The 14,932-nt window shown below is 35.6% G+C and overlaps 1 protein-coding gene across 1 annotated transcript; it reads left to right on the top strand.

Moving 5' to 3' along the window:
* Positions 1-6,804: 6,804 nt before the first annotated feature.
* On the top strand, positions 6,805-8,008 carry LOC120536393 (interferon-inducible GTPase 5-like). The gene is made up of 2 exons (XM_039764716.1): positions 6,805-7,330; positions 7,434-8,008. The coding sequence occupies exons 1-2, from the start codon at positions 6,805-6,807 to the stop codon at positions 8,006-8,008; spliced, it is 1,101 nt and encodes a 366-aa protein (XP_039620650.1).
* The last annotated feature ends 6,924 nt before the right edge of the window (positions 8,009-14,932 follow it).

Below are 14,932 nucleotides of genomic sequence, written 5' to 3' on the forward strand. Positions count from 1 at the left end.
TTTTTTTTTTTGTACCCTAATAAGCTTTCATATGACACTCAGACGGTGGGCTACAACTCGCCTTTTCACGTTGACTTTGATATGTGACAACTTCTTTTTTATTTCGGACACTGTGCAACTTTGTGAACTTGAGCTTACATGTTTCTCCAACACGCTGTATCAGTGGTTCTATACCTGTGTGGTGGGCCCCCCTAGGGGGGCGCGAAGTAACAAAAAGGGGGGCTTGAAGATGTGAAAAAACGAAAACAAGAATCAAAAATATGAAAAAAAACATCTGTTGAAACCAAAACAAATCAACTTAAACTACATTCTGATGTACTACTAGAACAATAAATATAGAGTTAGATAAATGTCAATAAAAGGTAAGTAGGTATAATAAAGTATGCATCTACATTTCATAAAAATGTTAGGGGGGGCGCGATTAAAACTGTTATGAAAACTCGGGTCGCAAATACTTAAAGGTTGAGAAACGCTGTGCTATATCACTCGATCAACTTCCTTTTGTTGATTATACCACTGTTTAAATCAACAAATAGTACGTTTATCCTTTGCCTCCACTTGGTATTCCCTGAAATTATTATATTTTCCCCCGTTCTTTTCCCATTGTCTTTTCACAGAACGCTGAGCTTAATGGCTATTTATATTGATTTGCATATTCAAAGAGGCGTAATTCTGGGAGGAATTGGGGCTGGACAGCAGGCACGTGCATGAGTGTTACTTTTCACGCTGACCGGGATTTATGTAGCGGAAGAACGTGGAAGTTGGAGTACGCACAGATTCCTGCATCTGGATTTTTCTGTGCATAAGCACATTTTGGGTTTTGTGCTTACGTCATGTTATAGTGCGAATTCTACACTATGCATGAGGCCCCTGGAGAAAAAGGTGACTTGGATAATATAAATTGTGATACACAGTACTTGTGTGTTTTTTTCTTGTCAGCTTTAGTGTCAGTTTATAAAAACTGTTTGGAAAATTTAATCTACGTTCCAAACTCCAAGAGCTGTTTTTAATGGTAAGTTTTAATATATTTAAATGTATTAATTATGGTTTAGTATTCTTTTATCTCTGTGACTTTAAGTTAGAGTAAGATTACTGTTCTTATTGCCTGTCATGAAATATGACTGAAGGAAACTGGCAACAGGAAGGCCACCTGGACAGAAACATCTCTACTCAAATACCCTTCTTGAGATGGTAAGCCAGCCATCCTGGGTAAACTCAGGAATCATCTCTTACACTGACAGAAGGAGACATTGAGAAAGAGAGTTGTTTAGTTTTGACAGGGGAAAGTAATACTTTGATATTTTAATTTAGTAAATATGGAAATGCTATTTAATAGAGAACAAATATTTTAAAAACTGATACATTAGCAGTGCTACAGTATTTATTTTTTGCTGCTCACTTTTGAATAATAACTGTGTGTAGAAATTCCAGGTAGTAGGAACATGATATGCTTTTCACTATGACATTTTCTACTGTAGGTTTTTGCTCTCTACCACTTTCTCTTCCCAACTCTAAAGTGAAATCTGAAAGAATCAGGGGCAAGGTAAAAATCACCATGGATGGACTGCCAATCTGCTGTTAGCCACAGATATACACATGCCTTTGGAAGATGAATAAAATACCACATTTGACAAAAAGACAACATAAAAAACAGTTATTTTACTTTCTACTCTTGTATTTGATAATACAGTGTGCTGTTTTCTTTGCAATGTCACCTAAACTTACCACAAGTATTAAAAAAAATCACTAGTTTTATCAATTGACATAAAGTTTCAAACAATAAATAATAGGGCTGTGCAGGTGGTCGGAAATAAATAATGTATTTTAATTAGGTTTTAGCTGTAAAATTTTCATATGCCCAAAAATAAAATGTAATTAATTAGAAATGTGTTTTCACTGTGCAAGTGTATGATTTATATCAAGATAAAATGGCAATTTATTTTCTCTTTTATTTTTACATTTTATTTTTCTTTACCTGTTTCACTACATACAGTATTTGATCAGACGTAAGATCCTCAGAAATAACTTAAAAGAAGGTGAAGAATTTGAAGAATGCTTCTAGCAATTCAATCTCTTTTAATTATTAAATTTATATTATGTTGCTGCCATGGGTTACAAATGGTGAATGGGTTGGAGACGGTGGCACTGACCAGAAAGCAGAAGACAGAGCTGGAGGTGGCAGAGTTAAAGATGCTAAGATTTGCTTTGGGTGTGATGAGGATGGATAGGATTAGAAATGAGGATATTAAAGGGTCAGCTCAAGTTGGACGGTGTTACAGCCTACCAAAAAGTCTAGGGATATATAAATAGACCGCAAACAAGTGAGAGAGACAGGAAGACAAAACACAAAAAACTAAACCAGCTAAATAAAAACAGGCTCCGTTTATTGTCAAAAAAACACAACTCACAAAACAAGCAAGGCAGGAGAACCACACTAACATAGCTGTCTAACTTCACAAAGTGTACACTCAGATACAAACTATCTGTATTTATTACTTAGATGGCTAGCTTACAATTACATTTCTTCAATAAGCAACCAAAACCCCAAAGCCAGACCATCCAAGCCTAACTCTCCATACCTTGCTCTCTTCTTCTCCTCTTACACACACACACTCTTTCTCTGACCTAAAACCCAAAGCAGCTTAATTTATAAACCTACACCCCACCCAGAGCCCTGGTGAGTTAATTAATAAGCAACTTAAGTAGGTAATTAGGGCAGGACTCAATTAAGGTAAACACCAAATTACAGAATAAAAACAACAGTCTAGAGTAGGTCGTAACTAACGGTTTGCAGACAAAGTCAGAGAGGCGAGATTGCATTGGTTTGGACACGTGCAGAGGAGAGATGCTGGGAATATTGGGAGAAGGATGCTAAGGATAGAGCTGCCAGGCAAGAGGAGAAGAGGTTAGTTAGTCAGTTGCCTGCACCCATTGGTCCAATGATATATCAGAAGAAGTTGGACCAGCATAAGACAAGGCTCATCCTTCTCCTCAGTCTCTCCATCTCTCTCTCTCTCTTTCATCTTGTGTCATTACTCCCAGAATAGACAAGACAACTCTGTCTCAACATCCATATTTAGACAGTCAGGCTGTCTGGGCTAATGCAAATGATGAGCTGACCAGGAAGAATGATATGTCACAACATCTTATTACTCCACCTGAAACTGCACATCTAGTATTATCAGGTTCTATTGGTTTGTTACTAGCACTCGTGGTACTCTCTTTCTTTAAAATTTTGGAATATTATAAATAATAGATAATTAATTAAAAGTGCAACTTTCTCTCCTGTTTGTTCTACTGCTCTATTTTGCTGCTTGAAGGCATAGGTATAAAAGGTAGTGTGCCATATGATGGCTAAAGGCTTTGATTTGAGGCTTTTTGTTAAAGACTATACAATAATGAGTATAAAAAGGGACAACAGGGTCACCTAGTAAGACAAAACACATGACAACACTGCAATTATATCATTATCGGCATGACTATGTAAAGGTTAACTCTCTAGTGTATCTAGGATTTAATTTATTTGTGAACTACAGCGGGGGAAATAAGTATTGAATGTGTCAACATTTTCCTCAATAAATATAATTCTAATGGGGCTATTGACATGAAATTTTCACCAGATGTCGGTAACAAACCAAGTGGTCCACACGTACAAAGAAATAAAAAAAAATAAGTTCATACATTAAGTTATGTGTAATAAAGTGGAATGACAAAGGGAATAAGTATTGAACACATGAAGAAAAGGAGGTGGCAAAAGGCGTGGAAAGCCAAGAAACCAACTGCAATCTGTTATTATTTAGAAAACAATGCTGCCCCCTATCAGTGCAAATGAATATCAGCTGGTTTAGTCCTAATTGATGGCCTATAAAAAGGTTTCTTGTTACCAAGATGTCACAGAAGAAGCATCTCATGATGGGTGAAAGCAAAGAGCTCTCTCAAGACCTTTGCAATCTTACTGCTGCAAATCCTACTGATGGTATTGGTTGTAGATGTATTTCTAAAGTTCTGAATGTTCCAATGAGCACCGTTGGGGCCGTAATCCGGAAGTGAAAAGAACATAATTTCACCATAAACCGGCCACAACTAGGTGTTCCTCGCAAGATTTCTGACAGAAGAGTTAAAAGGATAATCAGAAGTGTTGTCCAAGAGTGAAGGACCACTCGCAAAGAGCTTAAGAAAGACCTGGAATTAGCAGGTACAGTTGTTTCAAAGAAAACAATAAGTGCACATAACCACCATGGACTCTATGCATGCTCCTCTGCTGAAGAAAAAGCCTGTTGAAGTTCATTTAAAGTTTGCTGCACAACATTTGGACAAGCCAATGAAATACTGGGAGAACTGAGTCTGGTCAGACGAGACCAAAATTGAACTCTTTGAATTCATTACATATACCATGTTTGGAGGAGAAATAACACTGCACATCACTCCAAAAACACCACACCAGCAGTGAACCAACTTCATATGACTGAATGAAGGATGAATGGAGAAATATACTGGGGCATTTTTAATAAGAATCTGCTGTAATCAAGCAGGATGCTGAAGGTGAAACGAGGGAGGACATTTAAGCAAGACAACGATCCCAAACACACAGCCAAGGAAACTCTCAATTAGTTTCAGAGAAAGAAAATAAATCTGCTAGAATGGGCCAGTCAAATATCCGACTTGAATCCAATTGAAAATCTATAGAAAGAACTAAAGATCAGAGTTCATAGAAGAGGCCCCTGGAACCTCCAAGATTTGAAGACAGTTTGTGTGGAAGAAACAAACCTGAGCAATGCATGCGACTCCTTTCTCCATACCGGAGGCGTCTTGAAGCTGTCATTACCAACAAAGGCTTTTCTACTAAGTATTAAATATATTTCAGTATGCATGTTCAATACTTATTTCCTGTGTCATTCCACTTTAATACACATAGCTTAATTTATGGACTTATTTGTTTTGATTTCTTTGTATGTGTGGATTACTTGGGTTGTTACCGATATCTGGTGAAAATTTCATGTCAGTAACCTAAGTAGAACTATATTTAGTGAGAAAACATTGACATGTTCAATACTTATATTCCCCACTGTATGCTAGCAAAGCTCAAATGGATTGAGTCTGCTTTGGAAAAAAGACAGCCTGTCAAAATTCTGATTAGTTACTTGAGCCAAAGAAGTTCTCCTTTTACTTGATTAACTAAGATCACTGCATTTTTTTACTTCACTTGGAATAGACAACCCAACTTTGCATCCTAGAAGCCTAGTGAGAGTAACTTGCAGCAGTAGCTCACTAAACACAGATTGATGAAACACTACCTTTCCCTGATGGCAACATGAATCAGAAGTTAAACTTTAAAGCCGAACAATATCTACATACTTCTGTCATATCATCTATGTCCATATATTCAATCTCTTTTCGCTGTTCCGTTATTTTACCGAGTAATAATTTCTGTTTGCTAGCGCTAATGCGATCTTTACTATCAGTTTTTTGAGACTTTCGAATTTTAATTCATAATCTCTAACCTCCTCTGCATGTGTTTTGTGCCGTTTTTGAACCTCTTTACGACATTCTACTTTGTCTTCTACTCTTTGTTTTTTCTCTTTCTACTGTTTGTCTTTTATTTCCACCCCACTTGCACCTGTTAGGTTTTCAACTCATCTCTTGGCACAAAGTCTCGTCTCGTGGGTCTTGATATTATCTCTCTGAAAATGTCTCATCTCATCTCTCTGAAAAAGTCTTGTCTCATTCAAATATTTTTTTTTTATATAATAGAGAGATATAATGCTACTTCTGGTGTAAACCTTGTTTTGAATTGAGTTCTGACCAATTCACCAGAATCAACTTGAACAGTAATGCATGTTCCAAATCTGCATAGGCACTTCCCTAAATAATATAAATTCATTCAGGTAAGTTTATATCATTTGAGCTACTAAATTTTAAACTTCTAATAATAGTAGATGAACTACATTACAGCAATAAAAAAATGTGTCTTACAGAAACTATTTGGCATATCTTTTTACAAAGTTTGCAGTCTTTCATTCAACTCTTACTATTTTATATCAGCTGTGAAGTGCAGACAGTAGGAACAGGGCTCTGTGTTGCTTAACCATAGGTTTAGTTATAATACCATCAGAAAAGGAAGGACATATATTTATGAAAAACACCAGGGAAAAAATTACTCCATGGGCAAAGAGACAGGGAGAAGGCCATGGAGGACTGAACATATTAAGTGAAGGCTGTTGAGTCAACAGCTGGCACTGTGGAGGTCTATCACAGAACACATGACATTCTACAATTTATTAAGGTGGTCAGGATACCTAGGAGTTATCTAAATCTTTCAAAATATTTAGGGATACTGAACTGCAGAGATACATGTAGCTTAATGGGGAATGCAGATTTAGGGTGGTCCCAGTAATTGTATTGTAATACTATAATCATGGCTATGGAAGTAACAAAAGAAGGAGTCCCTGGTCGTAGCTTTACTTTGGAGTCAGAAGGTGAGCAGGCTAAAGGATGAACTAGTGAGGGTGAGAAGAGCAAGAAAGTTAAAAAGGTACAGGAGACAGAGAATGTATGCTTATATGTAGTGTTTAGAAGAGAATGAAGGGAAATATGAATAATTTGTTAAATGCACAAAGAAAGCAACCAGATTTGGACTTCAACTTTATCTTCTGAAGCACTGAAGAAGCAGATTTAGCCACTGTTTTATTTAATGAAAAATGAGTTCAAAAATGGTCATTTGACATGATTTTAATGCATTTCATTTCTTTCCTGTACTGTATATCTATTAAAAGTGTTTTTTTATCATTATGTTCCAGAAATACAATGGGAAAATATCAGTCTAAACCCAATCGCTTTTTTAATGATGAAGAAATTAAAATGATTGCCCAAGTCTATAATCAAGATGGGTTGGATGCAGTACTTCCATTGATTAAAGACAAATGTGACCATTTGGACAATGAAAAAGTCACAATTGCAGTGACAGGAGAATCAGGTGTGGGCAAATCTGCCTTCATTAATGCCATGAGAGGCCTGGGACCCAATGATGAAGGAGCATCTAAAGAAAATATCAAAGAGGAAACCTCAGAACCGACACCTTATCAACACCCAACACTTCCTTCTGTCTGCCTATGGGATCTGCCAGGAATTGGAACAACAAGATTTTCTGCTCGCAAATACCTGGATAAAGTTAACTTTAACACATATGACTTGTTTGTCTTGATAACTGGAGAAAGATTCAAGGAGAATGATGTAAAATTGGCTAAAGAGATTAAGAAAATGGGGAAAGAGATCTATTTTATTCGTAGCAAGATGGATACAGTTGAGAAAAAACTTTCCAAAACAGGGCAATGTGACAGACTCGAAGAAGTATTTGAAAAAATAACAAGTTATTATAAAAACAGCCTAGAGAAAAGTGGATTACACACTTCACAGGTTTTCCTTGTTTCCAGTAGATCTCTGGATCGATATGACACAGTTTTGTGGTCGTTTGGAGTTTGAGCTACCAGATAAGAAGAATGTGTTTGTGCTCTCACAGCCAAATCTTACAGAAGCTGTAATTGAAAAGAAAAAAAAGGTTCTACGAGCAAAAGTTCTTCTGGCAGCTGTAGTTTCTGGTGGAATTGGAACAATTCCCATTCCTGGCTTATCTGTTGCTTGTGATATCGCCATCCTAGTAGCCACACTTCTGCATATGCGAAGCTACTTGGGACTCGATGACGAATCTCTTTGCAGACTTGCCTGTAGAGTTAACAAACCTGTTCAAGAGCTGAAAGCAGAAATTACAAGCCCATTTGTGCTTAATATCACCCCTTCATCTGTCATAAAATTGATCACATCGACTGTTTCTGGTGCTGCAATGATTGCTGATGAGGCCCTTCTGCTAATACCTGTGATTGGGTCTGTTATTGGAGCTACCGTCTCTTTTACTGCAACCTGCTTTTTGTTAAATAGCGCACTGAATGATTTTACAAAGTCTGCATTGAATGTGTTGAAAAAAGCAATTGAAGACAATTCAGAGGTACTTTAACATTTCAGTTTCAAAATTAAATGTTTAAATTGTCTGCTAGAATTAATACTTTACAATGTATGGTGTGAGTACTAATGAGTCCAGTATCAAAAACTACAGGGAATACCCTTTACAGTTTTATTGTATTTTATGTATGTATGGTTTAAACTTTTCTTTATTTTAGATAATTTAGTACCTCTTCTCTGCTTTTAATATCTCCTTTAAATTATTTTAAGGTTTTCTTTAATCATACAGAAAATTCCATTTTTATGGTACGCTTCCGTTTTTATTGCAATGTTTAGATTTCAGTCATGCTCAAATGTTATTTTAATACTTGAGAAGCTGAAAGACATTTGTTGAAGTCTTGGGTAAGTTTGTCGATACTATCATTTATATAGTAGGTGTTGCTGTGTTTACCAAAAATTATCAAAACTCAGCTACTCGAGTTTATAAATGAGATTCGGCAATAACTTGACGCATTGAAATGATTCCACAGCCAAAATATCTTTGTTTTAAAAAACTTAAAGTAAAAATTCAAAGTAAAACAGTTCACAAAATACACTGTGAATTTTCCCTTGGGATTAATAAAGTATCTATCTATCTATCTATCTATCTATCTATCTATCTATCTATCTATCTATCTATCTATCTATCTATCTATCTATCTATCTATCAAAAATACAGAAAGAATTGATGTAGCAAAGAAAAGAACTTAAAAATTGTTTAACTGGTCTCCAGGACTTGGTCCAGTATGGAATTACCTTCATTCAAGCCCTTTAGCTCCCTCCCATGCGCACGTGTGTGTCAAGGTATAGAGTTTTGATTTTACAGTGGTGTGAAAAACTATTTTCCCCCTTCCTGATTTCTTATTCTTTTGCATGTTTGTCACACAAAATGTTTCTGATCATCTAACACATTTAACCATTAGTCAAATATAACACAAGTAAACACAAAATGCAGTTTTTAAATGATGGTTTTATTATTTAGGAGAAAAAATCCAAACCTACATGGCCCTGTGTGAAAAGTAATTGCCCCTTGTTAAAAAATCACCTAACTGTGGTGTATCACACCTGAGTTCAATTTCCGTAGCCACCCCCAGGCCTGATTACTGCCACACCTGTTTCAATCAAGAAATCACTTCAATAGGAGCTGCCTGACACAGAGAAGTAGACCAAAAGCACCTCAAAAGCTAGACATCATGCCAAGATCCAAAGAAATTCAGGAACAAATGAGAACAGAAGTAATTGAGATCTATCAGTCTGGTAAAGGTTATAAAGCCATTTCTAAAGCTTTGGGACTCCAGCGAACCACAGTGAAGCCATTATCCACAAATGGCAAAAACATGGAACAGTGGTGAACCTTCCCAGGAGTGGCCGGCCGACCAGAATTACCCCAAGAGTGCAGAGACGACTCATCCGAGAGGTCACAAAAGACCCCAGGACAACGTCTAAAGAACTGCAGGCCTCACTTGCCTCAATTAAGGTCAGTGTTCACGACTCCACCATAAGAAAGAGACTGGGCAAAAACGGCCTGCATGGCAGATTTCCAAGACGCAAACCACTGTTAAGCAAAAGAACATTAGGGCTCGTCTCAATTTTGCTAAGAAACATCTCAATGATTGCCAAGACTTTTGGGAAAATACCTTGTGGACTGATGAGACAAAAGTTGAACTTTTGGAAGGCAAATGTCCCGTTACATCTGGCGTAAAAGGAACACAGCATTTCAGAAAAAGAACATCATACCAACAGTAAAATATGGTGGTGGTAGTGTGATGGTCTGGGGTTGTTTTGCTGCTTCAGGACCTGGAAGGCTTGCTGTGATAGATGGAACCATGAATTCTACTGTCTACCACAAAATCCTGAAGGAGAATGTCCGGCCATCTGTTCGTCAGCTCAAGCTGAAGCGATCTTGGGTGCTGCAACAGGACAATGATCCAAAACACACCAGCAAATCCACCTCTGAATGGCTGAAGAAAAACAAAATGAAGACTTTGGAGTGGCCTAGTCAAAGTCCTGACCTGAATCCAATTGAGATGCTATGGCATAACCTTAAAAAGGCGCTTCATGCTAGAAAACCCTCAAATAAAGCTGAATTACAACAATTCTGCAAAGATGAGTGGGCCAAAATTCCTCCAGAGCGCTGCAAAAGACTCATTGCAAGTTATCGCAAACACTTGATTGCAGTTATTGCTGCTAAGGGTGGCCCAACCAGTTATTAGGTTCAGGGGCAATTACTTTTTCACACAGGGCCATGTAGGTTTGGATTTTTTTTTCTCCCTAAATAATAAAAACCATCATTTAAAAACTGCATTTTGTGTTTACTTGTGTTATATTTGACTAATGGTTAAATGTGTTTGATGATCAGAAACATTTTGTGTGACAAACATGCAAAAGAATAAGAAATCAGGAAGGGGGCAAATAGTTTTTCACACCACTGTATGTATCAGACATCTAAAAGTAAAAGAAAGGCAATAAGGAGCAAGACGCCAGCTCAACAGAGTACTGCCAGTAACTTGGTTCCACTTCTAGCACTGGGACATTACACACACTCACTCATTAACAAAAGTACTCTTTCCTGTTTAGTTAAAACACAGAAATTTGGTGGGATGGCATTATATTTTATTTATGGAAAGCACCGTAATTGTATTCAGAGATCATGATGTGAAGTCACCACTTTTGTATTCAATTGTAATGTTAGACATCTGCTTATTAGATCAGCTCTGTCAGTAAAATGGCAAAATTAAAGCTCAAAAAGCTAATAGTCTACAGTACATTCCTAATTAAAAGCAAATCCAATTTACACATTATGAAATTTTACAATGATAACTAAGACAAGGAAAATATATTGGGTATACAATAATATTAGATGAAAATTAGGTAAATGTTCATATGTTTCATTTGTGTCTGCTGAGCCATTTTTTTGGAATCTCTGGAAATAAAACACAGTTGTTCTCCTTGCATATTTTTTGTTTTATTACACCTTTTGCTAGGCTGACCAATTTTTTTTTGCTTCTAAAATGGGTCACAAACTCATTAATTCAGTGAGTGTGCTAGACTCAATTTAAATCGTAGAGTGTGGGACCCCCACTGAGTTTTGTGCACCTTGCCACATGCATTTCAGCCAGGTAAAAAATAGACATTATGGGACAAATGGGACATTTTGTTTAATTTCCAGTGCACAATTAATAAAATGGGAAGTGATACATAAATATGAGACTGTCCCAGAAAAGATAAAATGAATTAGACAAGCGAGAAGACACTGTTGTTATTGTTTTCAATGAGATTAGTGTGAATAATATTCATTGTAAACACATCACTCACCATTCATTCTCTTTAATGACACACACCTCACAACTGTAAAGGCAGGCCATTTCCCTATCAGGTGAAGCAAACATAGCCAAAACTAAATAGATGGTGTATTGGAAATTTCTCCATTTCAACAACATGTTGCAGCTGTTTTTTAATTAATTGAGCTGTTAGTAAAATTACATTCTTTTTCTTGGATTATTAGTCTGAAGAGGCATAATGTATAAGGGTGTACAGTGCTCATTATAATGGCTTCAATGACCTGATTTGTAAAGCACAAAGTGACCCAGTAATCAACAAATTGCAACCTACAATCTAAAACCAGTCTAGTGTAGGGGGATTTCTCTGCCTTCTTCTAGTATTGCGAGGAAAGGTTCAAACCCTAAACATCAGTTACAGACGGACATACTGGATATTCTAGCAGGAATGGAACTAGCACTGGACAACGGGGCACGAAAAGCACCCACATTGAAAATACCTCAAGCCAAGTAAGAAATAACTAATAGTGCATAGTGTTATAATTAACGAAAGAAAATCAACATTATAGAACTTTTTGGAAAAGAATACATTTCAGCAGACATTATTTCTTATTTAATATTATTAATACCTTCTCTAAAGTGTAAGTAAAAGGAAGTTTACTCTGGTAACACCTTAATGTTGGTGCTGCAATCATTGACTGTTATGTAACAAGACCTTATCAAAGGCTTCTTTTGGTCTTCATAACATTTTAAAAAACATCACAAGATGGCTTATTTATCTCTGTACTGTGTGGCATATTGACATGATGGCAGAAGGACTTGTTATTATGAAGTAATCCCTGGTCTTATACTAAATGTGTAATATCAAATGAAATGTGTCTCCATTAAGCCACCTCAGACCCCTCCAATGTGAGAATCAAATAGCAGGTCAGAATTCAGAGATGAGCAAACACTTTACTGAGACTTTGTAAATGTTATGAAGACCTAAAGAAGTGTCCATTAAGGTCCTGTTACATAAGAGCAAATGAGTAATAGATTCATTTTTGCAGTACCTAAACTTAAAGCGTTACCCTTCTAACTGTAATAAACAGGAGCATAACAGACAGAGAATATACAATATAAACTAAATAGAGAATAACAACCTTAATATTTTATATAAAACTTCAACATTTCACTTCTCAGTAGTGTGTGAAGTGATTCCAGCAACATGACATTGTGGCCCATTGAAGTTATTGGATAAAAAAATCTTAAATAATAATTTTAAAGTAATTTTTTCAAATAAATCCCATATGTTTTACATAAAAAGAGAAGTGGCATAACATTGTGATATCCCCAGAGTCACGGCAGATGACAAATTCAGTGGTATCTCCAGGAAATTACCCATAGTGCTCCACTTCATGTTATGAATGGAAAATATTTTCTGTGTTTGTGGTATAAAAATAAACTATTCATGGAAGAATCGCACTGCATGAAAAGATTTAAGTGTAATGTAATGTAATGTAATGTAATGTATAAGCTCATAAAAGATCTTCAGTATTTAGAAGCATCCAGTGTATTCCTTATCTACCACTGTGGTGACATTTTTTCAATTGTTTGATGATATTCAAGTAAAATGAAGTACGTTAGCCACAGGACTCCTCATATCCTAAATGGTTGTAAATATTAAGGCACAACTGCATCTTGTAGGATCTCTAGCACAGTGTAACCAAAGTTACAGTCTTTGATGAAACATCGTATCCTGACAAATCATCCATCCTGTCGTATTCTAGCATGTCATTTGTCATTATTTCGTCTTCCTCTCACTTACTGAATTTTTTCTTGAGAACTGTGAACTAATGATGCACTTAAACAAAATGAATAGGAAACCTACTAGTAGTTTGATTTTGTCTATACGCCTGCTCAGTTTTTAAGTCAGTTACTTCTAGATGAATAATCACGCATACAAAACTTGATTATTAACACACAAGTCAGGTAGCGTACACACTTTTATAATCATCCATGTTGCTTGCTACGTGTAAAACTTTGAGACAACTAAGACCTCCTGGGACTGGCCTGCTACTCGTCTGTCCTCTCTGTTTCATTCTATGGATTTCACTCACTGAAAGTTTCTACCAAGATCTACACAAGCTGTTCTGTTAACTCCAAATTGTATGCGAAAGTTTAAGAATTACTTATTTTGTTTTTCATTCTACACAAAATATTATCGCATCTGCTCTCCTAGATATTGTATCTTCTTTTTGTTTAATTTAAGAAAAACATAATGATCTTCTATTATTATCATAGTCGTTACTAAAATTGAATGTTTGTTTCTTAAACTTGTTTTTATTATTACTTTAATTATTATTTTGACAATATATTTTATTTGTGTTTGGTTTTATAAGGTGCCTTGTTTTAGTGCTGTACATTATAAAAATGAAGATTGATTGATTAATAAAAATCAGCCTGCTGTTAGTGCAATATTTCTTTTCACCCATTTTATAGTTTTTCTGTATATCATATAAGTACTTAACTATCGTTTAATTTTATTGCTGTGTGCACAATTTTATCTAAGGTCTTACAATGTTAAGTTTAGTCCTATGTGTAGGAATGTTTGCTACACCTGTACATGCGTTTCTTTAATTTACTCCAATTTCTTTCATTCTTTCATTAAAGACTTGCTGTAAGGAGAAATAACAACATTTAATTGCTTTTCTGCATATATGTGAATGTAGGAGTGTAATTCTAAAGGTTTTGACAGTAATAGATTCGTACTTTTTCCTGTTGCCAGTGAGATATAATACCCTTGATTCTCACCACGAAAAATTTGCAGGAAATAAAAACAATTGAACATTTATATACTGTGATATTTCATATGTTTTATGCAAATTTACATGCTCTTTCCTTGTTTCTTTGTGCAATTCATAATGCTTCACATTTTTTGCATTTTGATGACAATTATTAAAATAAAAATATAAGAATATATCAGATTAATAAAAAGATTCTTGTCATATTGGTGTCATTTTGTTAAGTAGTTACTTTCTATTTCTGGTCTGGGCTAATTCTGTATGATTGTTTGCCAACTTAAATTGGCATGAGGCTATCAAATAAATGTTTTCTTTTACATTTTAGCATATTAATTATCCTAAAATTATTCAATGCTAATGTACTAATATACAGTAATCATTGTTTGTGAGTTATTTACTAAATAAAGTGTTTCCTTCTGCACTATGCATGTTATTTTAACAAGTTCAATAAAATAAATTGACTCACATCTATTGGACTCACTTCACTTGTATCTGACATTAGCAGAAAAAGGATCTTAGCTTTACAAGTAAAAAGTAGAAAAACAATATCTCTAGTTTCATCAACTTAAGGTACCTCTTCTTTTTGGTATATTTCACAATAAAAATATTTTTATTCTATGTAGTTTATTTTTTGGTCTACACAAATAACCAATCAGCCGTATATAATGTCTCCACAGTCTCTAAAGTGAATCCGACTTCCGTACAAATTATAATGTAGATTATCTCAAAGATATCCATGTGGATCTGCTGGCTGGAGATGTCAGTATATTGGGCTGAACTCATTGTCTGGTTTGTGAAACGCATCAGGACTTTCATAGTCTTGGGTCATACAACTTTATCACGGCTTCAAAGCCAAATCCTATACTGTAGGGGCACAAT

This window comes from Polypterus senegalus, chromosome 10 (assembly GCF_016835505.1).
Source record: "Polypterus senegalus isolate Bchr_013 chromosome 10, ASM1683550v1, whole genome shotgun sequence".
Taxonomy (NCBI): domain Eukaryota; kingdom Metazoa; phylum Chordata; class Cladistia; order Polypteriformes; family Polypteridae; genus Polypterus; species Polypterus senegalus.